Here is a 20,513-nt window from a genome sequence, read left to right on the forward strand (position 1 = left end):
CAAGCAGTCTGTCAGTTTTGGTCTTCTTGTTACTGAGGAGCAGACCTGGTGACTTAAGCAATTATACAGTACTTTACAGAAGATATGTTTGGATCCAAACAGTGCCATACATTGTATTTGACTGTTATCAGTACTTCCTGGTATTTTAGACAGAGCGCTCTCCAAATTATATGGTGTTGATCCCAGGGCACAAAGGATGACAGGAATTACATCAGCAGTTTTTAGATTCCATATTCAGTCAACCTTAATCCTGAGATCCTTATATTCCAGTTTCTTTTGAGTCACATTAACATTAATGTTCCCATCATGTACGATTAAACATGCGTTAATTGGCATTATTGACCAGTGGAAATATTTGTCATTATTTGGTTCTTGCTTGTCTTTACAATGTTATTTATTCTTTAAAATTATTTTGTCTTTACAATGTTATTTATTCTTTAAAATTATTCTGTGAAATTTGCAGAGTATCATATGACAAGTGATCCAAAATTCATGCAGTTACATCTATGATTAGTAGTCAAAACTTGAAGTTAGTTTGATTGTAGGGCTTATTTTTAGAGTCCTGATACATTTACTGGCAAGTAAATCTTGCTTTGACTGTAAGGCCTGTAAGTGGACCTTTACATATGTCTGCTGGTGTCTGTATATGTGCGGATGGATATGTGTGTGTGTGTGTGTGTGTGTGTGTGTGTGTGTGTGTGCGTGCGCGCGCGCGCGCGCGCGAGTGTATACCTGTCCTTTTTTCCCCCTGAGGTAAGTCTTTCCGCTCCCGGGATTGGAATGACTCCTTACCCTCTCCCTTGAAACCCACATCCTTCCTTCTTTCCCTCTTTCTCTTGCTGTTCATCGTGTATACTAATGACCTTGTGAACTATATTAATAGTATGAAGTACTGTCTGAAAGGAGCTGCATAAATATTTATTCAGATCTTGATAAGATTTTAAAGTGGTGCAAAGATTGACAGGTTGCTTTTAAGTGTGCAGAAATGTAAAATTTTGCACTTCACAAAACGAAAAAAAACATAGTATCCTATGACATAATAACAGTGAACCACAGTTGGAATCGGCCAACTCATACAAATACCTGTGTGTAACACTTTGTGGGGATGCAAAAGGGAATGATCGCATAGGCTCAGTTGTGGGAAAAGCAGGTTGTGGACTTTGGTTTATTGGTAGAATACTGGGGAAGTGCAATCAATCTACAAAGGAGCTTGCTTACAAATCACTTGTGTGACTGGTTCCAGAATATTGCTCAAGTGTGTGAAACCTGTACCATATAGGACTAACAGGGGATATTGAACATATACAGAGAAGAGCAGCACAAATAGTCAGAAGTTTGTTTGACCTGTGAGAGAATGTCACAGAGATGCTGAAGAAACTTAACTGGCTGATTCTTGAAGGTATCCCAAGAAAGTCTGCTTAAAACATTTCAAGAACCAGCTTTAACTGGCAACTCTAGGAATATACTACAAACACCTATGTATTGCTTACATAGGGATAATAAAGACAGGATTAGATAAATCATAGCACACATGCAGGCATTTAAACAATCAGTCTTCCTGTGCTCCATATGTGAATGGAATAGGAAGGAATCTGGGCAACTGGTACAGTAGCATGTACCCTTTGCCTTGGACTCTGCAGAGGTTTTCAGAGTTTAGATGTAAATGTCGATGTAGTTTACTTTTATAAGTTCTGAGAGTGTACAGTTCTAGAAGAGTCAGCCAATTAATTGCTTCCTCCAATGTATATCATGTGAAAAGACTATGAAAGTAAAATTAGAGGGATTCGAGCTAACATGGAGGCTTACCGACAATCATTCTTCCTGCAAATCATTTGCAACTGGAACAGAAAAGAGGAGGGGGGGGGGGGGGGGGAGGGTGAGGAAGGTACAGTGGTACATGAAGTACCCTGCACCACACACTATATGGTCATTTGCAAAGGATAGATGGTAGATGTAGAACAAATCTCTCTGGGTTGAAAGATTCTCTTATATTACCCACTATGCATTGACAATATAGTGCAATTGGATAGATTAAAATATCTGCTCACAAAGTGGCCACAGGATAAAACACACACACAAAAAGGTTTGACTTATGCAAGCTTTTGGAGCCAGTGGTTCCTTCTTCTGGCAGAAGAGTTGAAGAGGAATGAAGGAAAAGGCCTGGGAAAAAATTAAAAAAAATAAAAGAAATGATCATGTGGCATTGATGGCTGGGAGGGTCCCACTCAGGGAAGTTTAGCCACTGAGTTGCAAGTCTTATTTCAGGTGACACCAGGCAACTTGTGTGTTGTTGATGATGAGGTGGTGGTGGTGGTGGTGGTGGTGATGATACAATACCCAGTCCACAAGTGGAGAAAATTTCTAACCCAGCCGGGAATCAAACCTGGGTCTACTGCATGGTAGGCAAACATGTTATCACTCAGCTAAGCAGGCAGACAAAGGACTGGAGAGGTTTAGGAAAAGAGGTACAGTTTGGAAAAGTCACCCAGAACCTGGGGTCAGGGGAGACTTACCAGATGGCAAGTCTTCCCTAATCTGGGGTTAAGGGTGACTTTTCCAGACTTCACCCCTTTTCTTAAACCTCTCCAGTCCTTTTCCTTCACCCCTTTTCCTTCCACTTCAACTCTTCTGCCAGAATAAGGAGCTACTGGCTCCAAAAGCTTGCATAAGAGTTGAACCTTTTTGTGTGTTTGTGTTCTCCTGTTACTGCTTCGTGGGTAGACTTTTTTTATTTTTTTATTTTATTTTACCCCCCCCCCCCCCCCCCCCCTTCCTCCAATCACACTATGTGCTGACCATTATCAGTCAAGGTTTGCAGTGGGATTGCCATGCAGATATTGCCATTGTGGTTGGAGATGTGCTTAGTGTATTTAGTTTGCAATGGAATACCATATGCTGTGGATTCCCATATGTGTTAAGGTTGGAGCATGCAGGGAAATGAGTCATACCCTCATTTTATGTACTCTACCAACAAATTTTGATCAAAGTATGCATGGACGTGTAAATTATATATTCTTGTTGATAATAAAAGGTGCTATTACCACAAAGTTTATGCATGTCAGGTAAATGAATGTATGAGTTTTGCCCACATTAATTTCTTCTACAGTAGTGTCTTTGAAAAAGAGAAGTCAAATTAACTGCATGGAAAATTTGTCCCTACGTTAGTCCCTTTTTCGAAACCAGTTATATAACAGCAGCCTACCATTGGGGAGGTGGGTTTATCATGTGCTGCCAAGGAATTTAGGATTCTTAGTATATTGTTGCACATACTTTTGCCTTACACAACCATTTTATAATGAATGTCTGATATCAGTATTTATATGCATGTCTAGACTTAGTTCACAACAGTTGCTGAACATTTTAGATTAACACCTATGAAAACATTCCTGATTGTGCAGCCATATCTTCCATGACAACACCAGCAGTGCTGGGTGTCCTCTTCTAGCTACTCCCTCTAAGGATGTTTCACATTATGTTTGCCGACCAAGGCTCTAGTATTCTGGTTGCACCTAGTAACCACACTTCTGTGCGCTCACTGTGCTTACCTAATACATAATACTAAAAAAAGTAATTAAGTTAAAAGTGAATAAATAAATTTGAGGATTATAGAAAAATAAAAACTATTTCTTAAAGTCACATCAAGAGTTCATACGTTAATCTTAATGCTCAACAAGTTTTAACAGATTGTAACTGTGGTGATAAAATGTGTTTTGTTGAACCAATTAGTGACAACCCGTGTCAACTTCTCATCAGTCCCAAGATGAAATGTCACCAAGGAAATATTTCTGCATCAATACTGCACAAGGTGACACTATGATTAAGTCTTGTGACACAAATTTGGGAGGAGTGGGATTGAATCTCCATGTGCCTGCCCAGATTTAGGTTTTCCATAGTCTCCCTTAATTGTTTAAGACAAATGCAGAGATGGTCCCTTTGAAAGGGATATGTCCAATTTCTCCTCATATCCTTGTCCTATATTGTGCTTCATCTCCAGCACTCTTGGGGCTGGGTTGTTAAATTCTAATCTTCCTTTCTTCTGCTTGCAGTAAAGTTTGTATTCACTTAACATCAGATCCAGACTGCTCAGTAAACATGTGAAAATTTTCCTATTAAAATCTTGAATCAACACTTTTCGTTGCAGGTGAACAGAGTGCACACTCATGTTCATGAATGAAAACTGGAAACCAAATTTCCTCTGTCATTCTGAATAGCACATTTGAGTCTGGGAGCAGAACTCTTAATTGATTATTCTTCTGAAAGATTTACTGAATGATGCCCTTCCATAGCACAGCCACTATCACTTTTGACTAATTGCCTGTTGGAGTCTGTCTTGGGCTCTTCAGCCAGCGCCTGTTTCATTCAAAGAAACTGAGACAGAAATCTATGGGCAGTAAAGCCAGTTATTGGTTTTTGATGCCACGTTGTCATATTGTGGTCCTAAAAGTTCATCATTATTCATTTTGGTTGGTTGGTTGATTTGGGTCAAGGGACCAAACAGCAAAGTCATCGGTCTGACCGGGTGAGGGAAGGATGGGAAGGAATTTGGCCATGCCCTTTCAAAGGAACCATCCTGGCATTTGCCTGAAGTGATTTAGGGAAATCACGGAAAACCTAAATCAGGATGGCTAGACGCAGGTTTGAACCGTCGTTCTTCTGAATGCGAGTCCAGAGTGCTAACTGCTGTGCCATCTAACCTGGTACTATAGGTTTTTTTGTCTATAAAGAGTAAATTCAGGTCTCGTTCATTTTTTTCTGTACTGTCAAACACATTCTCTTCTGAAAGCGAAAGGATCGGTAGCAATTTTGTAATGAGAACATAATGAACTTTCAGAAAAAGTAAAATGTAAAATATGTATCAAATAAAACTATTTTTGTCAATGTTTTTTCTCTTGATTTTCAAGGCTGTTGAAATTATCTTTCCTATGAAAATATGAGCTCATTCCATTGAATATTGGCATAATTTCCTATCAGATCCTCTGTTAACTAAATAATCTTGTTCTTTACATGTAGTAGCATAGGGCACTTTGAAGCTAACATTCAGTGGAATATATTATTACCAAAAGATAAAGATTCAACCATATTTCTGTTTTGTATGTCTGTTAGCTCTAGTCGAATGTTCTTGTATGAGTCAGTAGTAAGCAAAGATAATACGGTGTAAAAATGGTTGAACTAACACATAGACGAGGGATGGATGGCTCCTGTGCCTTTCTTAAACCCTACATTAATCACTCTCTTGCTTTCTCCCATTTCAGAAGAGAGAGATTTAATATTAACCTCTGGGGCATACTCTTTAGGTAGTCCATTATGTTTACCCTGTCTGTTGGATATTTTTAATAATTCTTATTGTCATAGACTTTCGTACCTGATTTCTAGTTTGGATACATATTGCTATGATTTCTGAAGCACTTTTACTCTGAAACATTAGTATTATATTAATAATTAATTATTGAAATTCCAGATGAAATGCAATAGAAAATTGTGCGTCAGTAGGGAAAATAATGCTGTTGGAGAGGAAAGTGATGAAGATATGTATCATTTAAAACAGAGAATTCGCATTCGCCGCCGCCAGTGCCAAGAAGAAAAACAGCGTCAGGCTTGGAATACATCTCTGCTTAGTGATGGCAAAACTGACAGTATGTATAACACCTTCTTTACTTTCATATCCGATGTCACAGGTTCAACATTTGATTCTACATTGAAAATGTCAAAGCAGTCATCTGCTGGCTGACAGGCAATTCTCAAGGCATCTGTTAAGTTTGGATGTTACTTGTTTTGGCAAAATTTGTGTTTGTGAAAATACCCTGTGATGTCTTGTGTTTCAAGTTTCAAATAAAAAATGTAAACATGCTGTACTGTGTGTCATATATGTAGATTTGGATCTCACAAAATTTCCTTGCAGTGTTTTGATTCAAATGTGGATCTGAGGTGGCAATAGGATCTTCTCTGCTATGCTCCCAGGTACTACTGTAATGAGTGTAAGTATTTTCTACTGGATGTCGGTGGGACTGGCAGAATCAGACACAGCTATTCATCAGCAGATATCTGTATTGATTTGCAGCAGAGTGTACCTGTGGCTCTGGGTGGCAGGGTATCATGTTTTCAGACCTCTATGCACAAGATGTAGTGACACAGCCGGCTGTTACTATGTCTAGCTCAGCAGAGTGGCGTGGGATCCTTGTGATGTGCACATACTCAAGCAGCCGATAGCACTGGTTCGGGGTTGTTTGGGGGAAGAGACCAAACAGCGAGGTGAAAGGTGACACAGCCATGCTATAGGCGAGGCTGGCTGACGATGTCTGGCAAGGGTGGACACACAGTGGCTTAGTGCCTGGAAGGGCTTTGGTTTGACCCTCAGCCCATCATTGCTGGGGCCCTCTGACATGTGGCCTGGTCAGAATGATGGTTGAGAGATGAAGGCCTCATGGCAGAAGCCCACACTGTAGCGAACACAGACCAAATGATTTGATAATTCTTGGTCTGGCCTGTGCTGAAGGGCAGTATTTATACTTGCCAAAGTGGGTTTGTTATGTGGCTGCCATAAATGTCACATACATGGCACACCAAAGTGTGCCTGCTTTCTGTAACTCACTGGTCACTGACCAACAGGTGGGCTGTGGCACCTAAGCATGTGCTTTGGCGCAATTCTATGCCACCAAAGTGATTTCCTTATGGTAACTAGCCCTCTTGTGTTAGGCTCAAATTGTTACTCAATGCTGTTGTATGAGACTGAAGTCATGTCATGTCATGTCATGTTTTCATGCCTGTTTTGAGGCCTATAAATAGTTCTTTTCTGTGCCTTTAAAATTACAGTTTCCCTTGCTCTCCCACCACCACTACCATCACTCCTAAAGGCATCATTTCCAAAAAATGAACCAGCACAAAATTGATATCACTAAGATTAAACAGAATGATCATTCAGTGATCATGCTGTTTTGAATGATCATTATGTGTTTTGAAATATGATTAGTGTAATTAGTTTGCAATGAAATACCATATGCTGTAAGATTCCCATATGTATTAAGTTTGGGGTATGCAGGGGAAACCCTTATCATACCCTCATTTGACCCACCTTACCAACAATAGTGAAATTGGCTATGTTGGTTTTCAATTTATCCTGTGGTTGAATTGCATATCCATCTGACATACAGTTTGTTTTCTTCTTTTGAAGATGTTCAGTATGACTGAAACTGGGAGAAAATAAATTATAAATCTGTTCAGCTAATGGCTAGCGTGCAGCTCTTCATATTTCTGACAGCTGTATCAAGTCACCTCATTAAACGTTTAGTTTAATGGTTTCATAATAATTTATAACGTGGAGTGAGCAACAACCTTGTTGAAACTGCATTTCTTAAATTATAAATATTGACCATATTTTAGCCAGGCTTTAAAATAATTGCAGTTGTTATATTAATAGTTTGAACTCTCACATGTACAGAAATCAACACTATGTTGTGAAACTGTTATTTATTTTTGTGTTGCATGTGACTACTTCAGTTAATATGGCATGCATTGGCAGCATTTCATTTGATGATAGAAATAATGGTTTAGGTCTGGAATACATGGTGAGTTCAGAAGCACAGGGTTTTTTGCACTAAAATTCTCAATCCTAAACACCTTCTGTATAATTGATAGAAACCCGTGAATTTTTCAAATTATCAAGCTTGTGTCTTTGTTAGTTTTCTTTTCCCTGTTGTTGGCTGTTTGTATTAATGCCTGCATTAAGATTTCAAGATGTGGCTTTCTCAAATACACTGTTTAATATTTTATTTTACACTACAAAATAAACCCCTACTTAATAATTTGAATCTGGCGACAAAATTCCTTTTGTTCAATTACTGTCTTACCTATTTGGTCTGGTAGATGGGGCAACTGCCAATTTCTCTGGTAACATCCCCATTCTTCTACAAATGCCAGCTTCTGTTTAAATTTCAGTCCTAATGGAACAAAATATAACATCCCTGAGCAATGCTCCAAAAATCTCTCATCATTAGAAATTGTTTCTACCATTACGGTTTTCACTATAAGAACCAAAACTCACATAATCTACTCATTAACTGCCCACAGTTCACTAAATAGTAGCATATATTCATTGCACAACTGAATATGGTGTTAGGGTGTCACATGTCACAGTGTCTAAAATCATCAGCTGTCTAACCAAGATATCTTTAAAACAATCTTTATGTAGTGCAGTGGACTACCATCAGTTTATAGAGTGTGCCTTTAGCCATTTAACAAATTAAACTTTATTCTCACAATTTGGTGATAGAAAGTCCTGGTAGAATTAAATAATCTAGGAGTAAAGGTAACAACTTGCTGGATAGGAGAGGAAAGAGTGCATGCCGCGCGCCCCCCCCCCCCCCTCCCACCACACACACACACACACACACACACACACACGCACACACACACACACACACGCACACACACACATTACTAAGGCACATCTACAGTGATTAGCAATCTCAGCTTTGGGGGTGGAGGGAGGGGGGATAGTAGGGATACAGATGAACTATGAGACAGAGATCAAGGAGGGTAGCAGGGTAGTGGTTTGGGAAGACGCTGTAGTCTGACTGTGGATTATGTTGGGAAACGGCGGGGACAGGGTGATGAACTGTTATGTGCAACTTTGAGAGGCAGTTCCTGAGCGGAAGGGCAGTAGGTGAGGGAGGAGGGAAGGGAATCAGAGAAGGAATAAGGACTACGCATGTGCAGTGGGGGGGAGGGGGGGGCTGTAGACATGTGTATAAGTCGAGTAGGAGCAGGGGAATAGATAGATGCAGGTGGGGGTAGGCTCTAGTGGAGGTTGAGACCAGGGGCATTGTGAGAATGGAATCTATGTTGTAGGAAGAGTTCCCACACCTGCAATTCAGAAAAGCTGATATTAGAAAAAAGAATCCAGGTGGCACAGGCTGTGAAGCAACTGTTGAAGTCGATCACACCATTTTGAGCAGCGTGTTCGTAAACTGTGTAATCCGTCTGACTCTAGGTCCAAGTTTGGCAGTGGCCATGCATGTGTACTCACAGCTGATTAATGATTGTGTCCACATAAAATGCTGCACTGTGATTGCAGTTAAATTTACAGACCACATGGCTGTTTTCGCAGGTGGCGTCGCCTTTGCTGGAATAGAACCTTGTCCAGAAACAAGTATCCCATGCCTTCTCTCCCTGTTACCTACCACATCCCACATACCCAATCACGAAGGAGAGCCCCCTCCAAGGACTAGAGCATCTGAATCATGTTCTCCACCAAGGTTTTGTCTACCTCTCATTGTGCCCTGAAATGAAAAATATCCTCCTACCCCTCCCCACACACATACACACAAAACAGTATTCTGCCACCCATCCAATCTATACAATACCTTTGTCTGTCCCTATTCCACAATTACTCCCAACCCCCTTGCTCCAATGGCTTATATCCCTGTAATAGACCTTGACCTCTGATGTACATCTTTCCACTGTCACCTACTACATTTGTGTCACAGGCATCTCATACCCCATCAGATATAGGGCCCCCTGTGAAAGCAGCCATGTGGTCTGTTAACTTCACAGCAACCACTGTGCAGTGTTCTACATGGATGTGACCACTAACAAGCCCGGAGATAACAGTGGCCATGTGTTGTAGTGGGACATGCTGCTATAAAGCATAGCAACATGTCTCACTTTCCCTTTACTAGATCGATGAAAGATGTGCATGTGAGAAATGTGACTTCAATTTGTAGTACCATAAAGAGCATCTACTGTGCCAGGGTTTGTAGGAATTTATGTGCATATATGAGAAAGAAAAATGCAGGCACAGTGCAGAAAATAATGATGGATGTGTAATTTGGACTGGCCAGTGAGGGATCACTTGCACTTTGCAGTCATGCTTTGGGGGTGATGTGGACTCCAAAGAAGAAAGGAGCCTGGTGACAATGATTTAGCACTGAAGAAAATGAGTGGTCTTATATAGACAGCATGCTAGGCTATCTCAAGTTAAGTATGAACTTAACGGTTTTGGTCAGACATGAAGCATAGTGTATCATCACTTTGTCTGAGAAGTTTTTTTAATTATCAGTTGTTGAGAGTTGATAATTTATTTGAATATAGGAGAATTACAAAAACCATGTTTTGTAGTATCCTAGTGAGTTGTTTAAAATATAGAAGCACTGCAGTCATAAAAGAAGTCAGCGGTCATATACGTGGCACTGCATAGCAGGACCACAACATCAAAAGAAAACGAGACAGTGACTGGGAAATTCAGAAAAGAAGGTAACCGTTGTTACAGGAAACAAGTGAAGGTGTAGCATCTCGCAATATATTGATCACTTAAAATCAACCAACAGTAAAAACACCTTGTTTTTTATTTGTGTGTGTGTGTGTGGGGGGGGGGGGGGGGGGGGGTCCTATACCTTAAAAAGGGCTCTGTGTGGTATGTTATTTTGTCTTTGTCTTATTTCAATGTGTTTGTCTGTCACTAAGCACCTCCTTTGTGGTATAGCCAGCATTCTATCCTATTTCATGTTACCTTTACTCCTAAAGTATTTCATACTTCTATCTTGATATCCTGGTCTTCTCATTGGTTCATAGGGTGCTTTATTAACAGTTCAGCAGTTGTCAGCTAGATGAAATGCATAGCCTGCTTCAGTAGTAGTTCAGCCTTTCTGATGTAGATGTCAGGCATTCTGTCTGGACCAAATAGCTGCTCTGGTAGACACCACCTTAAGTATACGTGTACTGCAATATACGTAGCAATCATACAAAATACAGTAGTGTTCCAGTGTAAACATTAACACACATCTCTTTAATTTTGGCATGTATCTGGGCAAAACTTCATTTTACTCATAATGATAAATCTATTTCTCAAGACAAAATGGAATCTTACACTAGACGACAACTGCAGAGGTTCTTAACTGTGTAGAGTTCATCGAATACACATTTATTCCTGATAATGTGGATAACAAATTCCTTTCCAATCCTTTTGTTAGTCTTGTTGTTCTTTGTACACTGAGCTAAGTAGCTCTGATACAGACCCTGCACTGTTATACAGCTGTCTGATGGTTGACATTACCCTGTTACAATTCCGTTCCTAATTTATTTACAAAGGAAGTAAAAATCTGAAAATTGATTACTGTTGCTTCTCATATTGATTAAGTTAATGAAAGTATATTAGACAATGAAAATTCCAGTTAGGAATATCAAAATGTAGGAAAAGATAGATTGCTACTTACTCTAAAATAAACACAAGTTCCAGACAAGCACAATTAAAGGACATATTAGAAATAGGAATATGAGCATTACAAGTGAAGTTGTCCATAACTTGCATATCAATGACCATTTATTATTCTGTATACGCTTAAGAATCTGAGCCGTTCCCTGAAAGATAACTGCATACATGGCTGCTGATAGAGGCTAAATGAACTGTGCAGCTAGACAGCTGTGTTTGACTATGGTGACAGCAATCAGCAGTGGTTGGATCACATCACAGATTTGATCTCTAATACACTACTGATACATTTATTCTACAGGCATTGAGGCTGCTACCAAGACTGCTTGTCCCTGTTGGGGTGAGGAGTGCTGTTCAGCTGTCCGGGACAAGCATGCAAATCTGCACTAAGTTCAGCTGTCACCCAACTACAGAAAACTTTGCAGTGTAAAAATGCCACAGACTTAATAGAGAGAGTATGGTGAAAATCACTAATTACCATCAAGGGTTCCATGAAGTACACAAGGTTGGTGTATGAGAACATCTGAAGGATTTTCGGGCAAATTTGTTATTGGCCTATGATGAAAGCCTGTTTCCATACCAGCCTGAGACACACAACCTAGGCAATGGTGCAACACATCACAGAACTGTTAGTTGGATTGTGTGTGTGTGTGGGGGGGGGGGGGGGGGGGGATACGTATTTATTGTGATTTTTGTTTTTAGGTAACTGCTACGTTTTAATGTGTGTTCAGTATTTTATGGTTTTCTTTTAACCATATTCATCTCTAAAGAGAGTTGTCAAATAAATTATCGTCATCTTTATAAATTGATTATGATGTTTCATTTTACCAGCGATGAACTGGTTTTTTCAAGGAGTTAGAACAGATAGAAGAGACAGATGTTGTCTGGTATAAAACTAAATGTCTTTCCAGAAATTATCTTGATCAGTTTTTAGAGAACTGATTTCCCTCAACAGTGTCCTGAGATTTTCTGCTGACAAAAATATCTGAATTTTTTTATTCATTTAAAGTAGAGGAGGGAAGCAGTGACTGTAAGATTGTTAAACCTTCCTCGTACGTGATTTTTCAAAGGGGTGTTGAATAAGATATGAAAATATTTCTGTATAGTGAGTGATGAAGAAACAAACAGTTTGATTTACTGGGCAGATTACGTAGAACCAATGTAGAATGTCAGCTGATCGATGTTTCTCTTTACAGAGGATGCTGTTGTGTACAGAAAAGTTGTAACATCAGAAAATTATAGCAAAATGTTGTAGACCACCAGAGGGTAACCCGATGGCTCCTATCAGTGTTTGCTACTTTTACATGCACTCCTAGTTTCTCTCACACAAACTGTATGAGCCGGTTGTTGGTGACTTCTGCCTCATATAGTACTATGCCGAATTGACACGGCTGTTTCATCTTTCATACTGCTTTAGTTCATCAGTGTAACAGACAGTTTTTCTTCCAAATGTCATTCCTTATACCCTCTCTTTTTTCCATTCTTCTTTTTCATACTCTTACAAAGACATTTAAGAGCACAATTTTCAAGAGTATAGTAATTTTCATGTGTAGAAGAATTTTGTTCTTATCGTGGACTATGAAACCCTCTTGAATTCATCTGCCCTAACTTTAAGGTGTAATACGATATCTCTGTTACTTCTGCCCTTGCTTTCCTTTTTTCTGTACCTTTATTTGTTGGAAGATAATACCTATTATATACTCAGCTGTTATAAATGTACCACACTTCCATTTGTTTTATTTAAAAGCAACACACAGATAAAAATGAACACTCTAACAGATTTCCATTCTTCACTCCTTCTGTTTTAAATGTTATACAGATTTAGGATTTTGAAACTTAACTGTCCACATTAATCGGTCTATGTTAATTGTGGTTGAGCTCTGTGGCTGCGGATTGAATTACTTCTAGAAATACAGCACCAGCCACATTTCATATAAATGTATTTTTATCACAAGATGCAAGTGGCTGGTTGATGTATTTCTTCAATCACCTTTTCTGTTCAGTTTAGTCTGCTGCATCATCCATAGCTATGTTGCTGTCTTTAGTGCACATATTGTGCATACTTTAAACAGCTCAACCATATATATTTTATCAGATCACCCTTTTATTTTTCTGTAGATGGTACCAAAATTGTATATGCATGTTGAGTAAAGCTGTGGTGACTCATCCCTTTTTTGCACTTACCATGCATGCAAATAATTATATGCCTTACAGACAATAAAGTTCTTTAGGGTATGTAACTGCATTGACAGTACGTAAAATTCTCTGACTTTTCGGCCACTGTTGTAAATTGCTTTCCTCAGGATGTTTTGCTGACTGCTGAATGAGGAAAATCTTTAGTTCATATATACTAGTGGAAGCTGCTGTTTTTGTGCTCTGATAGGATATTGAGGATGAGGAGAATAAATTTTTGCTTTTTGTTGCCATTGGTGGAGACAGACAAATGAGAAATGGGCAGTAGGTATGGAGTAGCACCATTTACTTACTGCCTGCCAGCTGAGCTGTCCCAATACTCTGTGTACTTACAGCCACTGTGGCAGCCAAGATGCCGGAAGTTTGTACCCATCTTCTGTATTCATGTTGGTGGGTTGCTTGGCTATTTCTATTGCCTCTGTAATCTTTGTCAGGGTAAGTGGCCATTTCACTAATACATGGGCTTCTCAAAATATTATCTTTTTGTCACTCTCATCTTGGTGGTCTGCCACCATTGGCTTGATGTGTTGTCTTAGACGAATGTATCTATCGTATTCAGATATCCGTGCACTAATTGGTTGCCCCATCTCACCCTAATATACTAGTGCACACTTGCAACTGATTTTGTGGGTGCCAGCAACTGCATCTGTCTTCAAGCCAAGAACATCTTTCAAAAAGTAAAAACAGTGCTACACTGTAACTGTCACCTGTTTCCACTTCACCTATTTCCGCCAATGACAAGAAATAAGGCAAACACCAATAAAGGACATTGAACATCCCCCCCCCCCTCCTCGTCCACTTCCTCCTCCTCCTCCTCCTCCTCCTCATCCATCTCATCCTCCTCCTCCTCCTCATCCTCCTCCTCCTCCTCCTCCTCCTCATCCACCTCATCCTCAATACCTTATCAGATAATGAAAACAGCTTCTTTTGCTAGTATACAAGAACTAAAGTTTTTCTCATTCAGTAAACAGCAAAACACCCTGAGGAGAATTTTCCTGACTATGCAGTCACATACCATGAAGAATTTCATTGGCAGTGACGACGACCACGGATGCCTATGCTTACATATATGCCTTATGTTTTTGCAGCCACAACAACAGATCAGAGTGTGAGCCCATTGTCGACATCACCCGGAACTCCATCAGAAAGCATTTCTACAGATGATGTAGATGACCTAGAAATTGACGAAGTTAAAAATTTGACAGAACTTAAAGATGCTGGTATGTAACCTAATCCTCTGTCGTCATATTTAAGTTTTATAGCACACATCAATGTTTCATTAAAAAACTGAGCAAATATTTCACACTATGTATTAAGTAGCCAATTATGAGCCTTCAAAATATAACCATTAAATAAGATTCAAAGTTTGCCTAGCAATATATATAATCTGAAAAATAATCTCACTTCAGTAGTTTACACAAGGTCCGGCCACAGCAATGAGATCAACTATCAAAAGAGTCTGAATAGCCACCTCTTTATCACAGAGTACTGTGAGACATACAGGAAGTGTGTCAGTGAGGTTATGGAAGGTGGATGTGGAGCCATGGCAACTCCAGTGCCATGGCAAGCTGCTCTAGCCCTGATCGAGGTGGTCCCACAGAGTCTCAGCTGGGTTTAAATGTGGGGAGTTTATTGGTCAGGGGAGTTCATTAAACTTATCCTGGTGCTCTTCGAACCATGCACGTACACTGTGAACTTCATGATACATTGCATTGTTTTGCTGGCAGATGTCATTGTGCTGAGGAAAAGTAAACCCCAACAATAGGTGCATACTTGTATTGATCCACTGTGACTTCCAGAATGATGAGATCACTCAGTGAATGCCACAAAAGATTTGTGCAGACCGTAACATTCCCTCCTCCGGCTGGGACCTTACTGACGATTGTTGCAGTATGTTTCACGCCATATGTGCCAATGGCCATCGGTCCGTTGGAGGAACATGAAACGTGATTCATGTGAAAGGGCCATCTGTCACCAGGCAGTGGATGTCCAGTTGGGGTATTGGTGTGCAAATTCCAGCCTTCATTGCTAATAAACAGCAGTCAGCAGTAGTCTATGAACCATGCACCTACAGCAGAGGCCAATACATAGCAATGTTCGCTGAACAGTCATTTAGGAGACACTGTTGGTAGCCCCTTGATTCATCTAGGCAGTGAGTTGCTCACCAGATGCACATCTATTCACAGCCATCATTTACCCCTTTCGTCTATGGCCCGTGGTGCACCCGTCACCATGGCGCTAGTTTTGGATAACGCCATTTTGCCATGCACAGTAAACTTTAACCATTGTGGCATGTTAACGATTTACAATCTTAGCTGTTTTGGAAATGCTTCCACCCTTTGCTCAAAAGCCAGTGATTGTGCCCTTTTGAACTTCAAATAAATTGCATTACAACAATGACTGCACTGTTTTCTGCATTCCGTGACACTCTTTATTTACCCTCCACTTCTAGTGCTGCCACCTGCTGTCTGTGAGTGGTCATTGTATGTTGGTGTCAAACATAGATAGTTGTTACATTACTTTTACTGGACAGTGCATAATGTAGTACCATGCTTTGCTTTCTAAAATTGACTTTCTAAAATATACTTAACATTTCAACATTCTCTCGCATCTTAAATTGGTTTTAGCACTGTTTGGTGAAGTATACCATGTGAAGTAGACATGTACAATATCAGTTTACCAGTTGTTAGTGCAAATAATTATGAAAACAGATGAGCTACCACAAATTTTATGGGGCCCAAAATGATGCATACACACACACACACCTAAGACTTTCTCTTTTACATGGATGTTTTCTCTCAGGAGGTAGGCTTTCCACTCATTAGACATTCTTTGAAAACACACACACACACACACACACACACACACACACACACACACACACACAATGCAAGTATTCCGCATAAACAGTAACTGTTTATCCAGAAAGGGAATGCTGGATGGACAAGAGAGGGGAAGGGTTTACGGGTTAGAGTGAAATGTTGAAAAATAATACACTATGAGATGAGAGTAGTATCCAGGACAAAGATAGGTAAAGAGAAAGTGATCAAATAAGGTAGCCAGTTCAGAAATCTGAAGTACAGGACTACTATAAATGATTGTTTTTTAAAATTGAAAATTTTCCAAAGTATTATATGTGCATGAATAGAACCATAAACTCATCAACTTTGCATGGCGCCCACCAGGTGGCATTACTAGTGCAGTGCCTTCACAAAATAATGACAGAGGAAGCAAAGAGTTTTTGTTTGCTGGAATATGAGAGACATTTATAACAGAGTAGTGTGCATCCAGAAGGAATTATAAAAATGAAGTGCCATGTAAACATAGCATTGGTACTGACAATTTGAAGACACTGTTGTGCTTGTAAACAGAAAAGTACCAGTGAAACAACTGTGTCAGATGCAACTGTGGGGAGGGTGAAAGAAAGTTTCATACGCAGTTCAAAAAAATAAATGGTCCTCGCAAACCACAAACTTGGAATACCACAGCAAACTGCATGGAAGATTTTGGAATGAGTTACATTTTAAACTGTGCAGTCTGCAGCTGAGTTAACAATTAAAACCATAAAATTATGACAAGCAGCTTCAGTTTTGCATCAGAATGCAGAAAGCACTTGAGGATGACCATTTTGCTTCCAAGGAGATATTTAGTGACTAAGCAACATTTCATTTACCTGGGAAGGTTAATCACCACATTGTGAGTGTGTGGGACACTGAAATACCTTATAAAAATGTGGCACAAGAATAAGATTCACCAAAGGTTAATGTTTTCTGTGCAGTGTCATAGTCAAAGCTGTATGGGCCATTTTTCTTCTGTGAGAAGACACTGACAGGTACATCTTACCTTGATATGTTGTGATTGTTGTTGTTTCCACAGCTGACTGTTGATTCTGAGCATATCATTTTCCAGCAAGATGGGACACCCTCCTCATTGGAACATCAGTGTTGATCACTATCTAAGTGATTAACTTCCAGATAGCTGGATTGGGCGTAGTGGTGAAGATGATCTGGCTCTGTTCCCTTGGCCACCCAGATCACCTGACCTAACACCTTGTGACTTTTCCCTGTGGAAATACATTAAGGACCATGTTTAAGCGTACCCATTGCCAAGAACCCTGGAACAGTTGAGAGAATGCATCAGTGCTTCTGAATGCTAGGCTGGTTCCCATGTTCCATATAAGATACATGCTTTGCAGACATACAGAACACTCTCTCAAACTTGTTCACAAAATCTATTATATTTGCAGGAAGATTTGGTACACTGCTTCTGTCCTGGAGGGTGAATAGGTGACTGATGACCTTAGCTGTTTAGTCTTGTGGAACACTTACTCAGCAGCTTTGATGACCATTGACAGGATGTTTCTACATAAGGTGGGAAATGAACTTGACTACCGCTTGAACATGCTGTGTGACCAGAGGAGCACTCATGGAGTATCTGTGGAGTGCCAAATGCAGATTTTGTGTATTTATGATTCTATTCAAGCACCAATCACATTTGTACATGTAATACTTTGGAAAATGCAGAGCTTTGAAAATGAATGGATCATTTATAGTGGCTCTGTATACTGATAAAAGACAAAAAGAAAAATGGAAGGAAATATGAGCTTTGGAAATGGAAAAGAGAGGGAGAGCAGCTAGAAGAGAGTGAATAAAGTTGATGCAAGGAAAGAAAAAGAAAATTTGAAATAAAAGGCATACTACAGTAAAAAGGAAGAAGGGAGGCATGACAGAGGATTGAGACTGTAAAAGGTTTAGGCTAGAGGAAGTAGGATGTACTCTGCGTAAATCGGAGAAACTGCTGCAAATTGCTGCTGAGGGGAAGGATGCAAATGTTATTGATGGTGTGTCATGCAAAGTAGCACAATTGCATTTGCTACTAGCTCTGTTGATATGTGAGAGATGACTGTGATAGGAGTGGTATGCACCTCACTCTCTGACACTAACACGAGTTTCGTCTTACTGGGAATTGTTGCAAGATAAGTGAACTGAATGAACTGATTATAATATTGAAGTAGTTCTGTGAGCAACATAAAATTACTCTGTTGCATTTGGACAGCACGTTACACAAGTATAAACATTTAGAAGCAATATGGATGCATGTAAATGAAAACTATAATCCACAGAAAAATCTGGAGGAACGGCTGGTGGTGGAGGTGTCATCAGTAGGCTTCAGTACAATAAAGAATGAACTTATTGATCTGGTAGGATTGACAGCTGTGTACATTGACTCCAACTAGGTTGATTGGATGGGCAACACCCTCAAAGAAAGAAATTAGTTATTTGGTCAGAGAAGAACCAAGTGATCGAAATGTAGAAAAATGCATTGCTATTCTGAAAGGCATACAATTGACTGATCTTGCAGGATCAATGGACATGAAATACATGAAAGCAGAACAGAAAGTAATAACTCTAATATTAAGATTGTTCTTTTGTTGGGTGTATGAGATAGTTCACAGTTTATTAAATCACAGTTGACACCAAAAGGGAATGGAAGAAAAAATTCCAATAACTAACTGCATCCACAGTACAGTGGGTCCTGAATTACCTTAGAACTGGTGTCAAGAAACTAATGTTACAGATTCAGAGATCTACCTTATTTCTACCCATGCAAGAGACTTGTTTTAAACCATCAAAGAACCATGGGTTGTAATGCTATATACAATCTCCACAGGAAAGATAAAAAGGAATGGAAGAAAAAGTCTCAGAAACTAATTGCATCCACAATACAGTAGGTCCTGAATTACTGTAGAACTAGTATGAAGAAACTTATCTCCACAGGAAAAATTTTCTGCTTTAGAATAAGGCTTAGAAGGAAGTGACAGATTGTGTTGTTGATATATTGCATTCTGTTTTTGTTTCCTTCATCACTGAGATGAAAGTAACAACTGCTGAGACCTATGTGCATTCTAAAATAAGTGTGTTTCCTGTATTACCTCATACTTCTACAAATGGTAAGGCTTTTGAAATCCTCTTGACTATCCGAATCTATGTATTGTTAAATTCTTCTTGACCTTGAACAATGCACTGACTAGTTTCTTCTCCCCCTAAATTCTTGTCTACCTAGAGCTGATGCAATTTTTTTGTTTTTATTATCCTTGCTTTCATGTCTACTAGACTCTGAAGAATGTCTACTGTTAGTTTGGAAAGCTTCTGCAAGATGAGTTAAATACTGTCATATTTTTAGCAGTAATTTCATTATTCAATTTTATCATCACATTTTCAGTAGCCTCCACTTCACTGATACATCAGTCACAATTGTTGACAGCTCATTAGATATTTATTGACAGTTTGTATGTTGGCAACCAGGTTCATTGCCATGCAAAATGTAACTAACTTTTTGTACAAAATTAGTTATAGATTAAAATTATTTTAATTTTTAGTAAATAAAATTATTTTTAATTCAACAAAGTCTTGTATTCCTTGATCCTGATAAGGAAGCTTCACCTGGAACCACATCAGGATCAGCTGTTGTATTTTGCTGTGATAATTTACTTCTACCTTGTTTAAGACCTCACCCACCATATCCTCATTCTCATCATCCTCCCCCCCCCCCCCTCCCCTCCCCTTCCCTCCCCTCCTCCCAGCGACTTTGAATACAAATCATATGCAGTTTCCACGTGTACTCATTGCAAAGTTTGAATAATAGAAAAAACAGACGGCATGTAACTCATGAATGTGATTGCTGATAGAATTATTCAATGAAATCTGCCAGGTAGTTGGCCCTCTGATGGAATACTGAGTGCCATAACAGATTTTAGAGTATTTTGAGTGAATCATAAAAGCACTGTCAGAGGTAAGGAAAAATTAAGTGAGATGATGACCAGAGTTGTAATTAATTATCCATTCCACAGCGTCAACATGTGAGTTAGTAAAAGACAGAAATGAACATTAACAACCATTCAAGCTAATGGCAGTCAAACAATTACACCAAAAACAGTATCCAAATAATGCTGAATTAGCTCTACAAAATACCATTTAAGGCCAACATGAATCCCAACCCTGCCACTAACAGAAATCTGCTGAGAGGACTCAATTGCATTTTGTTCTGGCAATGTAGAAAGGTGCAGTCATCCTTTCCATAGCCCTATGTCAAAATTAAGACATCTTATCTGTAGTTC

The 20,513-nt window shown here is 39.4% G+C and overlaps 1 protein-coding gene across 4 annotated transcripts in view; it reads left to right on the forward strand.

Moving 5' to 3' along the window:
* LOC126457914 (run domain Beclin-1-interacting and cysteine-rich domain-containing protein) overlaps positions 1-20,513 on the forward strand; it is a 209,873-nt gene that overhangs the window by 115,313 nt on the left and 74,047 nt on the right. For all 4 annotated transcript variants that reach the window (XM_050094600.1, XM_050094602.1, XM_050094601.1 and 1 more), the window contains 2 exons: positions 5,459-5,633; positions 14,485-14,616. In XM_050094600.1, coding sequence (XP_049950557.1) covers positions 5,459-5,633; positions 14,485-14,616 — 307 coding nt within the window. The remainder of the gene's footprint in view (positions 1-5,458; positions 5,634-14,484; positions 14,617-20,513) is intronic.

This window comes from Schistocerca serialis, chromosome 2 (assembly GCF_023864345.2).
Source record: "Schistocerca serialis cubense isolate TAMUIC-IGC-003099 chromosome 2, iqSchSeri2.2, whole genome shotgun sequence".
Taxonomy (NCBI): Eukaryota; Metazoa; Arthropoda; class Insecta; order Orthoptera; family Acrididae; genus Schistocerca; species Schistocerca serialis.